The 20,132-nt window shown below is 38.4% G+C and overlaps 1 protein-coding gene across 1 annotated transcript; it reads right to left on the reverse strand.

Annotated features, from left to right (window-relative positions):
• Positions 1-589: 589 nt before the first annotated feature.
• LOC104040015 (solute carrier organic anion transporter family member 1A2) lies at positions 590-18,711 on the reverse strand. The gene is made up of 14 exons (XM_009507366.2): positions 18,606-18,711; positions 17,347-17,488; positions 15,303-15,435; positions 14,250-14,356; positions 10,855-11,001; positions 10,449-10,547; positions 9,706-9,939; positions 7,402-7,566; positions 5,688-5,883; positions 4,743-4,908; positions 3,489-3,673; positions 2,861-2,925; positions 2,185-2,302; positions 590-1,295 (listed from the first exon to the last, which is right to left on the reverse strand). Exons 1-14 carry the CDS (start codon positions 18,663-18,665, stop codon positions 1,136-1,138), a joined length of 1,977 nt encoding a protein of 658 aa, XP_009505661.2. The 5' UTR covers positions 18,666-18,711; the 3' UTR covers positions 590-1,135.
• Positions 18,712-20,132: the final 1,421 nt, after the last annotated feature.

Below are 20,132 nucleotides of genomic sequence, written 5' to 3' on the forward strand. Positions count from 1 at the left end.
CCAAGCACTGTACTAAAAGGGCTTGAGAAGTTACTACATGGCCACCTGCAGACAGACATATATGTGAGGCAGTTCCAGTCTAGAAGGTAAACACGAATGCATTCTACTCAACCGAAGATACACGCAGTGTCACATATACCCTTATCAACAGGGTTTTCTGTGCATGTTTTTTTTTCCTGAGACATTCAGGGTCTTCTCCTCAGATATTTAAGACATCCTAGGGCAACAGCTTACTGTCAGTGAACCACAGATGGATACTGCATTCATAGTAGCATCACATCTGAAAGAGATAAAAATTGCACAAAGACCAGGAAGAGCACATGGTTGACTACAGTTATGTGCCATTCAAAAACTAATTTTTCAAGACATGAGAAGGTATAGGATTCAGCAGACAGTGATATGATGGGCAAAATACTCACAAATGTCATTCTGTCACACTTCATGTATGAGTATTCCCCTCTAGACTGAATGCAACTGAAGCAGCAAATCCTGATAACTTTTCCTTGTCCATATGTAAATCTTAAAACATCACCATAAAACTGCATTTTTTAAAATTTTTTTTTTCTTTTTTTTATATGTTATTACTACCACAGCACCCAGGACATGTCATAAACCAGGTAACCAGGTTCCCAATATATTGACCATCTACACTATGCAGAATAACAAACAGTTCCTGCCTGAAAGGACTAACAGCATAATCCAATAAATTTATGGAAAAATCAGGCCCAAAGAAGCTACAAATCCTGTCTACAGTCAGTGAGAGAGGCTGTGGCAGGAGCCATTGGAGAATTCCAGGGTGAAATCTGGCACCATTGGAGTCAGTTGCAAAACTCTCCTATCTTCAGTGAAACCAGGATTGAAAAACATATGTTTCTGCTTCATAGCCCTTTTCTCAGACAACTCAAACCTTGCATTTCATAAGTTTTCTTATTTCTACTCCATGTTCTTTGCACCAAACACATTTTTCCTGTGACTTCTGTTTATGAACTGATACTTTTATAATATATGATCCAACTATGTGTAATTCTATTAATCTCTGTCCAAGTGTTCACTAGATAAAGTGAAATCTTTCACAAGGATGCTTCCAAAATTTACACTGCAAGGTTTTTTTCACAATATGTCCTGCTTTGAAATGTTATTTCAATGCTTCTTGTACTTTATCCTGCATTTCTACTGGTGCATTTAATAAGACTTGGCTTTCAGATACATGTTTCTTCTTTAAAATGAGGAGAATTAGTGCACTTGGGATATATGACACTCCACGTAATATTGCTGGCAGGCCAAGGTAGAGCCACCTGAAATAAAGGATGAGCTTCATTAAATATATCATTCATGAAAAAACAACAAAGCTATTCAGCATACACTATTTTGCGACAATTTCCCAGCCGCCCTAAAGCTTGTGCCCCGATCCTTTTGGACCTCTCAGAAGAGGAATCAATATGAGAACAGAGATTATGTCAGTGAAATGTCTGTTTATACCACCCAACTTCAGGCAACTAATTTAGTCAGTGTAGTTGGTCACCTGGTACTCCTATGGCTTTCTCCATAGGGAAAAGAGCAAGCCCTGAAAAGGGCAGCTCAGACCACCTGAGTAAGACTTCTGGGTATTCATGAGCTAGCATTCTTCTTCCAAATCAACCACAACACAGTATGAAAAATAATCAGCCTGAGGCCATTAGTTCAACAAGACTTTTCTTCAAAATTCCCACAGTGCTCCCTGAAGGACTGCAACAGCATGAAGCGTAGTATGCTGGGCCAATTTCCAACTTCGGTAACTATATCCTCTCTATAATTTCTCCTATATTTTAATTCAAGTACTATTTCAACCATTTTCTGTTCAAAGATTTTGCATAGTCAGCCATTAAACATCTGGTATTTTTTCCCAGAAGGTCTTATTGATTTTAATTCTTTTATCAGAAATCAGTGTTTTAAGGTCTGTTCTCATGAAAGGCCATTAGTGAATGTAATTATGGCACCAGAACATTTCTGTTCAAAGGGTGTTGTAATGTCTGTGGCAAAGGTTGCGTTTGACAAATAAAGCCAATGCCAAAGAAAAGTGTTGTGTCAAATCTCTAACACAGGAGCAGTTTGTCTACTAGGAAAAGACAAAGACCATACAATTATATGTCTATGCATGTAATAATACAGTAAGAAGGAGAAATGAAAATAAAGTACAAAATATACCGATATGTGACAATGTCGTACATCCTACATGCTCCTTCTCCACCACAAGTCATAGTACCCCACTTCAAGCACGTGGTATCTATCAAAGCTCCAAAATAAATGGGAGATGGAATTCCAGCTAAAAAGGATATTAGCAATGTTTTTGTGAATAGCATATTTTTTCTGATTAGCAGATACACTATAGAACCTGTGCTGTTTCTCACTTACTCCATCTGTCCTGTCTTGCAGCATGAACCATGATCTCTGTATTTCTTATCTTCTCCCTTCTTCCTTATCCACTTACTCTCAACCAAAGATTTGCTTTCCTGTTGCCTGTTTAACAATATATACATGCTACACTATGGACTGCGATTCCTATTCAAAACTCAACGGTTCTTCTCATCAGTGAGAGTGAGTGTTGTGTTCAGTAAACATATAACAAGAGCAATGGAATGTAAAACAGCTTTCAGGTGAACAGCAGATGTAGCCAGCCTATTACCCAGTACAAATAAATGCAAACTGAAAGATGTTCTAATTTGTCAGGCTGCATAGATCTGTAAAATCCTCAAATTCTTCCTGATCAAAGGCACTCCATAGAAAGTACACTCCTGTGCCATGTCCATAGCCCTGATGTGATCCTTATCTAACTCTAATCAGACCTAACTGTGCTTCCGAAGTGTGTTAGAGCTTTTCTTACCAAATACTCTTGAAGCTAGTCCATGGATACCCACTCCAAATGACTTTTCTTTAGGCTTCAGAGACCTGTATGATAATTACATTGCACATCAATTAGTAGAAGTGACATTAATAAGCAATGTTTACCTCTGGTTTTTCTTTAATCAAACTTTTCATCACATTAGGCCCAAACCATTCCAATCAGAGCACTGGTTGAGAGATTTTGTTATCCTCATTAGATGACACTTACTAAAGTTCCTTAACTAAGACTTACGAATCACAAAAGGAAAAGCTATTGCCCTGGTATCATCCACTTGGACTGAGGTCAGCAAGAAGTGCAAGATAGTTGTGCCTTAATCAACGTCATGTTGATGTGATCAATAAACACATGAGTATCACAGAGCTCTCAGTATCTCAGTGCACTGACTCAGTGGTCCTGCATTAATTCAGCATACAGCTGACAGCCAGAAGCAACAACAGGTTATGAAGTTGACATGACACTAAACCCTAACACAGCACAGAAATGACATAAGGTCTTTCTATTCTTCCTCCCACCATACACAAACTAACACACTTTTAATTCCTGGGGGTGTTTGACCTCAGAATAAGAAGTCCAGCAGGTTTCTTAATGTAGGGACATTTTACTGTACCTTATTAAGACCATGTACCCAGGCATGGCTGCTAAGGAAAATATGAAGCTGCAGACTAATGACAATATTAAAAAATATTGAAGCATCTTGTCACAGTTTTCTTCTCCATCACACTTGCCCAGAATTGCAGAGACATTTTGAGATGAAAACCCTGAGGCTGCAGCACAGGTGCAGTTTTCAAATACCTGTCAAAACAGTATTTTAATCACACAGACTTGTCAAAACTCACACACTGAGCACGAAACTTGCACAGCTGGCACCTAGCTCCCTCTCTCCTGCACCTGATTATGCTACACATGTGCAGCACTGCACTGTGGCCCCTCTCACAGTCTGCCAGGCACTGACTGGTCCAACCATCATCTGTATGTGGTGTATGGGGTTAGGGAGCAGGAGGGAGCTTTGGTCCTCTTATGCAGCTGGGACTACGCTTCCTCAAGGAGGCCATGATCAAAAGAGCTCTCATATTTTCCAGCACAGCCTGGTTATGTAGTCCTTCCAGTGCTACTAGATCTGACCCTCTTTTTCATAACGTAGTATGTCATCTTTTATATGTCAGAAGGGAAGAAACCAGAGATGTTTGATTGAGGCTGGGTTGCAATATTTCACTCAAACACTTGCTTCTACTGAAATCATTGAGGCTATTGCCAGAATAAGGGCTCTCAACTGCAAGCCAAAGTGAGCAAAGGCACCAGCATCTGACCCTTACTATCACCTAATGCTTCTCTAAAATATTCGTAAAGCACAAAGGCTTTCTAAAATCTGTGTGAATTGGGGTTTTCATTGAATTTATTATTTTTGTTTGTTTTCAGCCTCATTAGAACTTGTATTTTTTTAATTGAAATTATATTATTAATTAAGATAATAAAAGTTCTATAATACCTGGTTGCTTGTTTAAATCTACAGGGTAAGAGATTAATAAGTCCATGCTATAGAATTTCATATTGGCTGAAATATTCTTGTGCACTCAGGTTTCCAACTGGCAACAATTTAAGAATAATTTCTCACTTTATTTTGAGCATTTAAGGTTCCTTCAATAATTAGAAGAAAAGGAGGCTTCTTTATTATGTCCTTTAATTTAAACTTAAGCTAATTTTCATATTTAGTTTGCAATTTCCATGAATTTGTCCAACTCTATTTATCACCTCATCTATCCAACTAAATTTACATGTATGGATATTTCCCACCCTATATTGATATGGATATTTCTCACAAACTATATTTCCTAGTTACAGCACAACAAAATGTATGCTTTACCACACTTTTTCCAGTTCCTCTTGAGGCTTTACACCCAGCAAGACAAGGTGACAGGTATGTGATTCCATTGTTCCCACAAACAGGATCCCATATTTTAAGTGGGCAATCACAATCCCTGTTGCAGCCAGCAAGTAGAGTATTTTCTGCATATGAAACTTGCTCTATTCTGAAATACATTTGGAATATGAATAAATATTTCAGTAATGAAATACCTACAGTAACCCCTTGTAATGGTTAAAATTCATTCTAGCTCAAATGTCTATCCAGAACACAATCTTACATGCTCCTACCCTGGAGCCATGTCTTTCTATCTTTCTATAGCATGTTATATTACATTGTATTATATTACATTACATTATGTTAATATTATCAATTCATAGATAGGTGCATACCCTACAGCATTTTTCTCATCTATGGCATGTATGTTCTTGATTGTCTATAAGCATTACATGTGCCTACATGTGCATTTTACAGACACACAACTCCTCCCAATGATTAACAGCAGGCATCAAATCAAGAAACTGCAGATAAAATATCCGCTGGTAACTTGATAGCAACCAAATTCCAGTAAATCAGCGTAAGATGAACAAAGGGTTTTGTCCCTCTGTAATTCTGAAATTGCATGCACATATGCCTAATTTGATCAACAACAACTTATTTTTACCTGCAGTTACATGACTTGAATGTATGATTATATTAGTAAAAGAATTAATACGGACAAGCAATTGCATGAGTCTTGATGTGAATATCTTTCTTTCATACACTTTATTGTTTGAAAGAGGGATAACAGTATAGACTTATCGTCTCATGCAAGTAAAAAGCCTTGAGAATTTCGGTCATAGAACTAAAATGTTGCAAAACTATGGAGTTCCCGGCTGATTCTTGGCAAACAAAATCATTCCAGTGTCTTAAGATTTAAGTCCTCTTGTATCTTAAAGAACATACCCTTCATAGGAAATTGTTAGGCCAGCAACTGGTGAAGTGTCACAGACAGTCCAATAGGCAGCAAAGTAGAGAAGGTATTCCAGTAAAGATACCCAAAATGCTATGTTTGCAGCCCCATAGATATTTATCTTGAATTTCTTCATTAATAAGCCTCCAACAAAATACCCAACGCATATAATTGGTAAGTTGTAAACACCTATGTAAACAAGTGAAACTTCCATGTTAAAATAAAGGAGACCATCAAAGCTACTCATAAGGGAAATTTTTTTGACAAAGACTTGTATAGTGCCTGTGACTCAATAATATCACTACAGTCAGAAATGAGCCTCTACTAGTTCCCTTGCACACCCAAAACATCTGCCAAAGTCAACAGCAGTTGGGAATTGCTTGGAGGGCAAGCTAGAGGGTAAGACTGAAACGATTCATGGGAAAATTGCAATCTAGAGTTGCAAGCTAGCTCCACCACACACACGCGAGAAAAAAAAAAGGCAGTGTTTCAATACAGCCTCCCTAGTTGAGAGAGAAACTCAACAGGAAGATAAGCTAGTGAGGCACATCTTGATGAACAGAAAGGAGGAACAGACTTTCAGTTCTGATATGAAATTACTGAACATGCTCTCTTTACTGTTTGATACTTTAACGAAGCAAAGACTGATTGAAAGATATTTTGGAAGTAGCTGTCTAAAAAACTACCCAGCATCGCTATGTCACCACAACACAGATAATATGTATGACAGTTACGTGCCTTTGGATGCACAGCTTCCAAACACTGGTAAGAGGACAACAGTAATATTCATAAGGTCTGTGACATTCTGCGTGACAGGTTTTAAAGAAAAGGGTGCAGCTACTCTGAGAGATGAGCACTGAGTTAAGGAACAGAAGTATTGCTAGAGTATTTTAGGATGTTTCTTCTATAATGATTAGATAAATTCTAGTCTAATTAAGTCACTGCAGTTAAATAAGGAAACTGAGAGTTTAAGATATGATAAAGTGGAACCATAGAAAGGCTCCTACAGTTTCAGGATATTTGCTTTGTGCTACAACTACTTGCCATTACAATTTCCCAATGTATGACACCTTCTTGTCCTCACTCATAAAAAAAAAGACAAGCTGATAAAGAAGAGACAAAAAAAGAAAGCTATTTAGTCAGTGCTTTCCTTCCACGGAGTTCTGCATATGAAGAAGGATCTGAGGATTTCAGAAGGCCCAAGACCGATACCTGAGGAGTGGAGATGACGGGAAGCGTTGAAGATCACTGGCAATTTTAGTTGTGCATAGGTACAATCCATCTATGCCTTAAGAGTTCTAGCAATATCATTTTCATGAACATGAAATCTACCCTCAAAATAGAAAAATCAAGATAATTGGGCCCACACACTCCTGGTACAAACTAGCATATTGTCTTTGAGATCAGCAGTGCAAGTTTTACATCAGCTGAACTTCCTGGGCCATTTCAAATGATGAGAAGTAGGTTATTAAATTCTGCACATAAAATCAGGAGATGCTTGGCAGAAAATGCATTATTATTTAGAAAGGCTTTGTAGTGTGGAATCTCTCATTTGTAGAATCATTTGACCTTAGTATGTATAAGTATACTTGTACACATGAATATATATATATGCATATATAAATATACGTATAAAAAAAGATAGAGAGATTTTGCATAGAAACATCACTACTTGGTAGAACACAGCAAAGCAAAATGCAAACGTACCAATTAAAAAGATGGCATCTGATGCAGATTTTCCGAACTGCTGTTCCAAATATTTGGGCATGAAGGATATCATGCCATTGAAGGCACTGAACTGTAACACAGTTATGCATATAAATAACATATAAACTGGGTTGTGAAACAGAGCCTTGAGGAATGGGATGAAATCTGGAATGAAATAATGTAATGAGTTAGTGTGATGCTTTATGAAATGTGTCAGCCATTGCTCAGCGTGGCTGAGGGAGTAGGAGGGAAACAGAAGTGCTCCTTAGCTGGATCAGGCTAATTTTTGTGCTTTGCCAGATCCCACAGGCCAAAGATTACTTGCTTAGCTCAGGCTACCCCAACACATGTCTTCCACACAAAGATAACACACATACACACGCGCACACTAATGCATGTTGCTGCTTATAGAAGTATCACAGTAATGGTCTTATCATAAGCGTTTCCTGAAACTTTTTAGTTGTATAGTGACTGAACTTTTCACTTAGAGTTTTGCAGCAGCAGCTACTCCCTCACTATTCCTACTCCTTTTTCTCTCATCCCATGCCCTCAGAGCATTCACCAAAACCCCTTTCCTGTACCTGGCGTGCAAAGGGAGTACAAGGGGTAAGGGGTGCAAACGCACTAGATAGCTGTGACAACCCATCCTCAGAGACTTGATCACTGATTTTGGTTATTGCTGCTGTCAGTGGTGGGGCAGAAGAGGCCTGAAGAGGGAGGTGACCACAGTTATTCCCACCATACTCTCATAGTCTGGATCCTCCAGTCTTTGGCCAAGTAAGCATCTGAGAAACTTATTCACACAGGTCTTTTCTCTATGCAATGCCTATTAAGTCAGGATCTGAACCATAAAAAAAAAAAACTACCACAATTTGTCTCTGTTTAATATTCTCTGTTAATTAATGTGCTGAGCTATTGTCAAGAAACTCTGCAGAAAAACATAAGCATCTGTAAAACAATGACTGTGCTTTATTGAAAGTGGGCACTGCTTAGGAAGGATATATATCTTTCAGAAGTAGACAAGTATCTTACTAGAAGAGGATCTGTAGGCAAGTCTTGCAAAAAATGAGTCAAATATACAAAACACTATAGATAGGCTGTATTATTTATATATGCCATGCAGTTTATAATCAGAGCTTTCTGAGGAAGAGATTAAAGTTAACTATAAATACTTCAATTTTCAACTTGAAATATTCAGGGATATTAAAAAGCCATCTGAACATGTCCTGGTCAACTGGCTTTAAGTGGCCCTGCTTGAGCAGGGGGTTACACCAAGCAACCTCCAAACTCAGTTGTTCTGTGAAATGAAAAGGTTCTTAATTCAGGATATTCAGGGACAGTGGACATTCACACCAACGCAAGGAGGGAATGATAATGAAAACATAAGCTCTGAAGGGACTCTGGAGTACTAGGACCCACAGTCTGAACTAGGAACCTTTCCTCCCCAGAGCAGTACTTTATTCATGGATTCATCTCTACATGTCAGCAGAGAAAGATGCTGTGTTTATCAAAATGAAGCTGCAATATCAGCCAAGATCTGAGTATGGTGAATTTGCAGGATTCAGCTTGAAACACCATGGAGAGGTAGCTGGCACCTGGCACTTTCTGAAAATGAAGATCCTGTCAAGGGGCCCTGAGCTGAGTATACAGAATCATGACACTACTCTGAAGATCATAGCCTTTGATGAACGTTACTCACTTATGTTTCCAACTAGCACAAAAAATGGAAGGAAAAATAATAGCTTCCTAGAGATATATAGATCTGAAAGACCACAGATGTTAATGCTGCCAATGGTAACATGAATAAATATGTCAGATAGATCCTTGTTCAACAGATATTAAATGTTTATGAGTCACTTAGGCACCTGTCAATTCCCTTTTATAGCTTCAAGTTGGAGTCAAGAAACGCATAAGACTTGTGCTGATTTTCTGCTTTTCTGCACAATAAATGAGGGGTACAACCAACTGATATCTGCAACTTGTCCTCAGCACACCAAGGTGTAACATTCTTAAGCAGATTTCAGTGCATTAATCCTCTACCAGGAAGAAAAGCTCCAGAGCTACATACACCTGAAATGCGGGAGGGGGAAAGGAGTGAATTCAGATCCTGGATCTATGGAATTAGCTTTCTTCCTCTGCAAGGAGCCATTCTAAATCCCTACACAAATAAATTGGTTGTACTACAGAGAGGTGAAGAACAGAGTATGCATTTCATACCTTGGACCCATCTTTATTTACGAAAATATACATAGTTCACACCTTAGGGACTAAATTAAGAATAAAATAAAATACCATACAACTTGCCTTTAGCAATTTCACACATGGTCTGTTTGGCTTCATTTTCATCATTTTCTTGCAATAGTACTACACTTTTTTTACTTGTCCTCTCAGGTTCATGTGTTTCTCCTTCCTTCACAAGTGACTTGGGCAAAAACCAAAAAGGTATTCCTGCGAGAAGATTCAGTGATGCACAAATCAAAATGCCCAGCCACCATGCTCCAACCCAGCGGGCATCAGTAGTCGTTATATTTATGTCCTCTATTAAAAAAAAATTCAAAGAAACAAAAAAATCCACACATCTTAAATCAGTTCAGAAACAGTCTTTGCTGTCATTGTGTGTTTTCCTAGTCATCTCTGACATGCAAGATATTAAAAACATTTTAGAGATTCTTAAAATGAGGCTGATGAAAAAGAATAGTCTCTAGTTTTCTTTTCTAATGTTGCTAATTTTCTAGCAAATTTCAGTGTTTTGTATTAAATCAATTCTGGCCTTCTCCTATGTTAAGCCAGCTGACACAATTGTTCATCAGATAATTGATATGCAGATTCATTTGTGTATGTGTGAATTCAGACCTTTTATTGAACTGAATATTATACACAGATTTTCCATTCTAAAAGAAACATAAGCAAACTTGGGTAAAATGAAGACACCTCATATTAGCAATGAAGCATCTTTTAGTGTTCATAAATGCACCATCATGCCTACTGATCTGTAGGTATAAATCTTATAAATCTTATCTGTAAGATTTTATAGATTCATCCATTACCTGTATCTACTGATCCCAGATCAACAAACAGTTCTGCACAGAATGATGCCAACAAGAAACCAAGGAAGGGGCCGATTACGGTTGCTGTATGGAGACATCCTAAAGTATGAAAACGAGAAAACATACTAAATTAGAACACAGACATAATTATTTTCTTGGAATTGTTATCTATGTTTAGGACAGCTTTACTGAATAGACATTTGTGCCTAAAAATTGCCTTATTTCAACAAGTTCACCTCCAGTTAAATTACAAGTTCTACAGTATTATTCTTTTGATAAGGCAGTAATGTCTTTCTTCTCTCTTCCTTTACTGGACTGAAGGGAGTCATAATATCCTTCTCTTTTGCTTTTGTTTATGTGTGTGTGTGTTTGGGGAAGGGAAGTTATCACACTAGGGTTTATTTACCCAGGTAGAAAGGTGAATTCTCTGCTTTGGCAAAATCCTCCAAATATGAAATGCCTAGAGGCATGATGGGAGTTTCACCCATTCCTCGTACTATGTTTCCAACCATCACAAATATCCACAGCAAAGACCCAGGCTCTTTTTCACATTCTGTGAATAAAATAAGAAGCCAGAGTTAATATTTTAATTCCAACTCTTAAGTAAATTCTAGAGATGAAGACAAAAAATTGTCTAACAGCTTAAACTTTGATGGGTAGGTCTGTCTTGTAAATCAGGGAAATAAGTAGTTGTGATACTTGAAAGGCTCCAGAACTGGAAGAAGCTGTTGCACTTGCTGGAGTAGGGTTTAAATACCATCCCTCTCCATGCCATTACTCATCCAACCATCTGGCAGTCCAGCTACTGCATAACCTAGGCCCTTCCCTTTCCCTCAACAAAACTGCCATTTTCATGTCAGCAGAGAGAAGACAGTGCCTGAACATCAGGGATGAAGGGATGAAAAATCATGCCTGACTAACCTGATCACCTTCTACAACAAAGTAATACTCTCTGTTGACACAGGGAGGGCAGCGGATGTTGTCTACCTGTACTTCAGCAAAGCATCTGCCACTGTTTCCCATGGTGTCCTCCTAGACAAACGGGCAAGATACAGACTGGAGGGACAGTCTGCCAAACGGGTGGGAAATTGACTCATAGACCACACTCAGAAGATTGTGATCAATGGCTTTCACTCAGGTTGGCAGCCTGTCACAAGTGAGGTCACCATGCTATCCAACATCTACAGAAATGGTCTGGATGATGGGATTGAAAGCACCCCCACTGAATTTGCTGATGACACCAAACTGGATGGTGAGGTGGACACATCAGGAGGGAGAGCTATCTTAGAGAGAGACTTGGACAGTTTGGAAGAGTGGGCTAGCAAGAACAGTATGACCACCTCTCTGAAATTCAGGAGACTTTTGCAATGATTCAGGTAATTGTTGCTTAAAGCCCATACATTATCAGTTAATTATAAGAACATTGTCTGAAATAACCCTGAAGACTTCCTGATTGCACAGTGAGGTGCCACCATTTGCTTCCAAGAAAGCTTTGCCAGTGCAGAAGATGTGGTGGTGTTCTACCTTTGCATGGAATGAGATTTCTGAGCTTTTCAGGTTCTTTGCCTTGATTCAGACTGCTAGCTTTGGGTTTACTAATGTTCATAAGCCCCCAGAAAAGCACATCGAGAGTAAATTTGACTATGTCTAATCATTGACTGTTTGCTGGTAGCATCAACCAGCACTCTGTACAACAGTCCTCACCACCTGGAAACCCCAGCTTAGACCCTTACCTCAAAGCTCTGTTCTAGCACTACAGACTTTTGCCTTGCAAATCAAGGACCTCCCTAACCAGAAATTCCATCTATCCTGCTGCTTATCTGTTCAGGTATTCAATTTCAGACTTGGGACATCCTGAGGACAATGCATGTTCTGATTTGGCATATAATATACAAATTATTCCACAATTGGCACGTCACCAGATGTTACAGAAAGGTTTTCTACCTCCATCAAATCTCTGCAACTCAGAAGGTCAGTATTTCCCTGAGCAGGCACCTACCGGAACATAGCCTGCAATCTGCCCATCTGGGCACTGCTCTGAGGAAGTTTCTGACTCACTATGACCTTTATACAACTCTCAATCAAAATCAACATCCATAACAATATATCTGGCCAGCCTGCTGAATCTATCTGGGGATATTTATTCACATCTGTCCTCCTACATAACTCAACAGAAGAATACTGCGCTGCAGCACAATCCTGTTTGTCCCACATCAGAACAGTTGTATCAGAAACTGTTATGACCTTTAGTACTTTCTTTCTCTCTCTAACCCTGGATTTCTTCATCCCACCACTTTGTTTCAGATTCCACTGTTCTCTATGGTCCACTTTGTCATGCTGAGACTTCTCACTGCCAAATCGTTAACAAATAAAAACTGTCATTGTTAGTAGCAACTGATAACTTTCTAAATGAAAGCATTACTGTTCAGAGACCAAGCCTGGATCTCCTGTATCAGTGTCAGACTGCTGTCAGCAAACACAGGTGAAGACTCCACATGCAGACATGGTCAAATTCAAACCACTTTTTGCATTACACAGGAGATGAACTCATATGTAGGAATGTCACAGTTTTGTTTGTCCATAAACTAATAGAGATACAATCACCTTACCCAAATGTAGTCATAGGCTTGAGGACACATGTGTTCTAGTACATTGAATGGCTGTATAATTTAGAAGAAAATGCTTTATCTATCTATACCTTAATTTGTGCATTTATAAAATGAAGAAAAACAATATCTGAAATCTTCAAATGAAATATTAATACCAAGTGCTATTAAGTATACACTTTTCTCAACTTTTCATTGTGAAGATGGAAAAATTAATGCCTTAAGTGACATGCAGTCTTGGAAAGCTTGGAAGCCACGCCCATTAATAAATGGAGACACAGAAAACTACAGTACAACAGTATGGTTTGATGTCACTGTATACATAAAATATTTCAGCAGTGTGACTGAGCTTTAGCACACACTGATGGAAGACCATCACAAAATGTAACAATTAACTGTGGGATTAATCTCAACCAACTTTTGCCACCCACCGATCATCTAAGTTTCCACCAGTCAGTAGGCGCATGCAGGAGGTGATCTGACCTGCCCTCAAGTAAAGAGCATGAATGTCCTTACAGCAAGGGACACACTCTGCAAGAGCTCTGTAGCCTCCTTTGACCAGCTATCAAGGGAGCCTAAACAGATGGTCCAGACTAAATGCTTCCCTTTGAGGAGATTAATCCCATCCTCAGTGTGAGGATTTTGTGTGTGATCGTTTAACAGTTGCGTCTGAGCCTTTTGACTTCATAATAGTTACTTTATGTGCATATTGCTAGCGCACATACATATTTCAGTCTCCCAGGTAAGTTTCAGTCTAGTTTAAACTATTTTCTCTTTTCTATAAAAGGAAGTGGGATCTACTTTCTTGCTCTATCTCTCTTATTCTTGTGTGGTACAACGGAAAAGTATCCTCATGCCTTTTACCCATTGTCCAGATATGTTTTCCAGTATCATAGTGCTTCAAGTCAAAAAGAGGAATATTTGTGAGAGCAATCTGGTGTTATATTTCCCCAAAGTGGATGATAGGGATATTGACTGAGCTGTTCAGATATTGTGAATACTGCATGAAAAAAAGCTACAGCTCTGGAGTCACAGTCTAAAGAAACAAGGCAGCTAGGAAATTACCTGACCTCTAGTTTTTATGCCTGATCAAAAGCAGGAACCTGAAATAATTGCTAATAAAAATAAAAACGTAGTTACTTAAACACTATGAAAACTGAGTAAAAAGTACTAGTAGATATAGGAAGAGTCATACCTGTTGATGGTTCCTCTGTAGGTAAAGAGAACACACTTTGATTAACAAGGCACAGAGGCATGACTGAAAAATTCTGCCGTGGTGAAATACTGCTTTCAATATGATACCTGTTTGAATCAACGGAAAGCATGTGTAGGTTAAGAAGAAATACATCAGAACCACCTCTTAAATCTGTACTGCAGTATTGAAGCTACCTGTAAGAAGAGTGTGTAGCTACAGGAAGAAGGAAAACCACATCAAAACCTAACTGAGCCTCAGTAACAAATCAGGCTAGGAACAAAGTAACTGCAGCAGGGAATCAACCCCCCAGTGTTTTACCCAGACTGTTATCTAGCCTCTAACATAATCTTGTAACAGATGCTTCTGGAGAAGTGGATGAAACACTCCAACAAAATCCCTCGTATTTCCTTCTTCTCTCCTACTCTTCTTACATTCTAATCCGATTTACACCCTGAACAGAGGGTGCCACTAAGGCTGTCAAAGCCACACCACATCGGGCATAACAAGATTAGAAGACCTTCTTTTCTCAAAAGATATCTCACTGATGAAAATATAGACAAGTCTAAATGACTATTTTGTTAAGCCAAGCAAAAATAGTGAAAAAGTGGTTAAAGAATCATTATAGTCTGTAAAGGCCTTGCCAGCACAGCAATCAGGTATGATCTGTCATCCAGGCTCCAGACCAAAGACATCTTACAAATCGTGTTGTATTGACCATCCAAGCAGATAAGAGCTAGTAGTGTAATGTGACAGTATCACAGGCCACTGTTTCTTTGGAGAACCCACAATAGAGGTAGCACAAGGATGAAGGCAAGGCAAAGCAAAGCAAGGTAAGGGCAAAGGCAGGTGCCCAGCAGAGGGGTCACTCTCCTCAGGAAGTGATGACTGACCTTTGAAGCCATCTCAGAAGCAAAATAAAATAAGCTGCCCTACAACTATCATATCATACCCATGCTTAGTGATGTCTCTCTCAATAAGCAATACTATTTCAGTGCAAGAAGTTAAGGCAAGTAAGGATCACAGAAGCTGCTGTAAGCTAAGCAAAATACTCACCTTCCAAATAGGAAATGAGGAAGTGATATCAAAAGACATCCAAATGACAGAATTATGCAGCCCAGAGCAATTATTCTGGGTCTGTGAAGCTTTGCTCCAAAGTGACTCACAAATGCTATCAGCAGCAAGTTGCCTGCAAAAGAACCTGGTCATTATTTACAAACCAAAGCATCCCTATGTCTTTTAAAGTGCAACGGAAATTTGAGTATACCTTGTTAGCTCAACATCTGTTACTACCTGCCTTGCAAAAACTGGAACTAGACAGGGAACTTCCTAAATTATGCAGTAAGTCCCTCCTATCTGTGATGTTTTTCTGGGAGACTTACACTACATGGAAGAACATGAGAAGAGAAGGCAGAATGGAAAAGACATCATGGTGAAAGAGATTTTTGACTGCATTTATGTAAAGAAGAAATTTCCCACCATTTACATAGAGACCAGGCTCAGGGGGTGCAGAAAATTACCTGTTTTAGGAAGTTATTTTCCTAGGATACTCTATTTTGCAATGTGTGGGAAAATACATAAGTATATATCCAACCGTTTTTGTACTGAAAATAATAATCATAAGATGACATACAGAGAAAAAGGGAATAATAAATTAATATTCATTTCAGTAATAGCTTAAGAGAAATTAAAAAAATACAGATTTTTGTGCCTAATACCATCTAAAAATACAAATGGGCTGAAAATCTTCATTCTCTTCTCCTCCACTTTCACTTCAGATTCAGCTGATTTTCTATACTCTTCATCTATTGCTATGCAAGTAAGAAAAGAATCAACCTTCGTGTTGTGAATCAGGTCCTATAAAAATAACAATTTAGTAATAATACACCAATTAGTTTTGTGATCTTTTTAGCAAAAGAACAAAACCATGCCTCTGAGTAATGAGCAGCACGCTCTGAAAGAAGATATATTTTTTATGTATGATTGCTAGACAAACTCTATTGAACCAGTAGCTTGAATGATACTTAAAAGATATACACTTACATGGTCCTAATAAGTTCCTTGTCTGCCACATACACTGACTCTTAATCATTTCAAACATTAATATGATTATTCACAGTTATTTTACATCCTTGGAGATAAGAATGCCACAACTTGTTATAGAAAAGTGCATATGAGAGGATAATTTATTTTAAATAATAAGCCTTTTACATACTACTTCATTAATCTTGACCATGTCATATCTCTTGAAGTCTCTTACCTAAAGCAAGCATATATTCTGGGTATTCCTTCTCTGTCATAACTTTGAGCTGCCTCACCAGACTGCTTTGCCAGCAGCAGCATGGTGTTGCCTACACTTTCTTCTTCTTGCACATGTGGATATAGGAGACCAGGAAAAGTGGGGGAAGAGCCTTATCTCCCCTGTGCAAACCATTTCCTCAGCTGAGCCAGGGATAATAAGGACCCACATTGTGACTTTAAGGGTATAAAACACATCCTCTGAGGGTCTCTATTTAGATGGGTTTGGAACTATCAAGCCTTTTGTTTGGTTTTTTTTTGGCAACGACAAGACGTAAGCCTGTCACTGGGCGATAAAACTCACGGATAGGCAAGGTAAGGATCACTAACAGTAGGGCTGGAAACTTTCTTTAAAATTGTACAGGTACAAAATCTTGAAATATTATTGAGTTTGAGTAAAGAGACAATCCACTCCAACCAACTTTGAGGTCACTGATTAGAAGCAGTGTAAAGCATTAAACATGACCTTAAATTCAAACAAAGTTTATAAAATCTTTCTGGTTTGTTAGTTGATTCAGTACAAAGCTCATAAAGTAGTTCTACTTTGTTAGTTGCACTGCAATATCTTTAAATAGTGCATAAATCAGCTGAACCAGGGTTTAATCCTAAACTTCATTTAATTTGCTGTGTTAGTTTCCAAGACAGTAAATATGTAAGTACCAGCTGAAACGGTAGGATAGATTCGGTCACTATTGTCACATACAGCAATTGACAGACTGCTGTGGACATGAGAGTCACTAACACATGTTCAGCCGACATATTATATTTTCAAAGAATAAGGAATACTAAAATGAGTCATTACCAGTTTCAAAGCTTCCATTAATGATCCCCACTAAAGAAGCCGGAATATTAAATTGTTTCTCTATCTGTGTGTACATGCTGTTCATGTAAGCACCAGACATCGTTTTACCAACAAATGTAAGTGATAGCGCCAGCAGAAATACCTAGGAAGGAAAGAGGAGAATGCATAAAGAATTCAAAGTTGTGTATTTAGGAGTATTCCATGGTTATTTTCCCCACCAAAGATGTGCTTCTAGATAAAACAAGTGAGCAGTCCTGATCCACTGATATGTGTGTAAAGCTCAGATCCTATCATCTTTGTCCACAGAATTATGGCTTCACTAAACAAAATAAAATGAAGAAAGATTTTGTTCTTCACCTGCTCCCATTGACCGTCTTCGGAAACCTTAAGCCCCATTTCCCCAGCCAAGACAGACACAGCACAGCCTCTCTCACCGTGTCTGCTGCAAGATTGCCATCTGCAGGACTGCATAACATCTGCAGCCAGACCAGGGTGCAAAGACCTTCGCACCCTTTGCTTATCTGAATTATAAACAACCTGCAGAACTAAGATCTTTTCCTTTGATCTAATTACTTTATCAAGTATCTGCTCTCCCACCTCAGTAGAGGTCATGAGCCCAGAACAAGTAATTTCAAACAGAAGTAGTAAATAGTGTGTCCTTTTTACAATAATATAGTAGCACTTGACAGTAAGAAAAAAAAAAAAAGAGTATATGCAGTAGCATTAAAATCTTTTTAACTTTAGGGTTCCTAATAAACAGTATTTATGAAATACAATCAACAGTATTTTTAAATATAACTCCTGCAAATGCTAAAAAGCATAAGTAATGTATTGGGGCTTTGAATTACTATAAAAACCAAGCTATTTTACAACTTTTATAGAGATTATTGACAATAATAGTCTATGGGTACATCAAAAGCCGATTTTTACTGCCATGTTACAATCAGTAGGGCTCATTTCACAGGTTTAAGAAGGAATGGCAAATGTCAGACTAGGGGGATTACACAAATTCAGAGGTGGAGCTTCAAAGAAGCAATCAGCCACACCCCCAACACATCACAGAGTATAAAGTTCAGGGACATAAAAAGCAACACATGATTGCTTACAAACTTGCTTGACCTTGGTTAAGGCATTCACGATAAGGAAAGAAACAGAACTTAATCATTCATTTAGTCTAGATTGTAACTTATACCAAGCCACTATAGGTACAAGCAGTCACAATTGTGGGTTCATAAAAACCTGCTAAAATATTTTTGTACCTTCAGCTTGGAAATGCAGCAGAATTTGTCCTCTGCATGCGGCTTCTCAGCATCTTTCATGTTGAGTTTTTTAATTGATCCCGATGTGTGCTTCTGAGTCTGTCCAATGTTCCTATTACAGTGTTGAAAAAGGCAAAAGCAAAAAAGAAACAGTTTTATCCCATGTTTACAAAAAAACCCAGATTCCTTCTAAGATATTTGATATTCAGATTTCTTCCTTAAATAAATGCAAGCTGAATTCCAACAAGAGCTACAGCCTGTAAACTTCATTCTAATAGAGAAATTTGGCATGTGAATGTCAACAATGTAACAGGTAGCCATTTCTGATCAAACACTGAATACTGTCAGCAGGTTACAACAAGCAAAGAACAGAGAAAAGAGACGTTCAGAGGGAAGCTAGTTTGTAATACAGCTTTTCAGTCTTCTTCACAAGCTTTTGGTACTGACCACTGCTGGAGACAGGGTTATGAAGACCTATACATTTCACTGACATATACTTGTCTCCATGGTCTTTACTTACTATGCCTGTCCTTCCTAACCATAAAAAGGATATTTAGTTCTGCACTGCATGTTCTATTGAGCCCTCTCCTCTTCCACTGGCATCAATAAAAATTTGTTCATTTTAATAGAAACTGTATTGGAGACTAACAACTTGGCATTAAAATCAGAAGAAGAAAAAATAAAACCAAAACCACCACATCAACTTAAGTTCTAAGTGGAAACAAACCAGACTCTGTTCTGCTTCCCCTCCCAAGATTTGCAAAAACATCCCTCTTTACTTGTCGGCCTACTTTTAGTCACCTCCATATTGACTTGATGGTTAGAGCTTCTGGTAGCACTAACCCACTTACTTTCTTATACATCTTACATATTTCCCAAAAATTAGTTCAAAGAAGGAGCAACATATTCTGGGGACTTGAAATATACTTATCTGTGAAAGTCCCTACTTATCTGAGGGTTAGCATAATGAGTTAAACAGGAAGAACACTGGTTTAAAGAATATTTCTCCCTAAGGATTGCCACAAATGCTTCATTAAATCAAGTTATTCAATACAGTTCCCTCTGCCTGATGGGGTAAGCTGAAGGAAACCAGGGCAAGACAGAGCCCTACCTTACAGTCGGGATCAATATAGGCTAATTTCCACTTTTTCGTCTTGGATACACTTTCCAAGCGTGATCTCGTGGCACCTGCTCTTCTCTATGTTTTCCACCTCATGGAGCTATGGCTGGGAAGTAAGTTGTCCTTGACAAGCCCACCAATAGGACTGAATTGCCTTTCACATTCTTCAGGCCAACACCCCCCCAGTCAATCTCTTCAAACACTAATTTCTACAGCAATGTTAATCCTCTCAAATGTGTTTCTTAACTTGATTCCCAGCAAATGCATGGGCATTAACTCCTTCTACAGCTACCTCCTCATTTTCAGTCTCTGAAAGCATAATGAATTTTTATAGCATTCCTGCAAATACTTACTATACAATTAAGTGTAGGTGGTCAGCAACTCAGACAATTAACTATGATATATAA

The sequence above is a fragment of the Phalacrocorax carbo genome, chromosome 1 (assembly GCF_963921805.1).
Source record: "Phalacrocorax carbo chromosome 1, bPhaCar2.1, whole genome shotgun sequence".
NCBI lineage: Eukaryota > Metazoa > Chordata > Aves > Suliformes > Phalacrocoracidae > Phalacrocorax > Phalacrocorax carbo.

What these genes read in the sequence shown, in the direction of transcription:
- LOC104040015 (XM_009507366.2), bottom strand. Translation starts at nt 18,665, where the DNA reads ATGAAAGATGCTGAGAAGCCGCATGCAGAGGACAAATTCTGCTGCATT. An exon ending in TACAGAGGAACCATCAACAG is followed by an intron (nt 11,002 to 14,249) that starts GTATGACTCTTC and finishes TTTTATTCACAG; the next exon opens with AATGTGAAAAAGAGCCTGGG. An exon ending in GAATTCACCTTTCTACCTGG is followed by an intron (nt 10,548 to 10,854) that starts GTAAATAAACCC and finishes TTCATACTTTAG; the next exon opens with GATGTCTCCATACAGCAACC.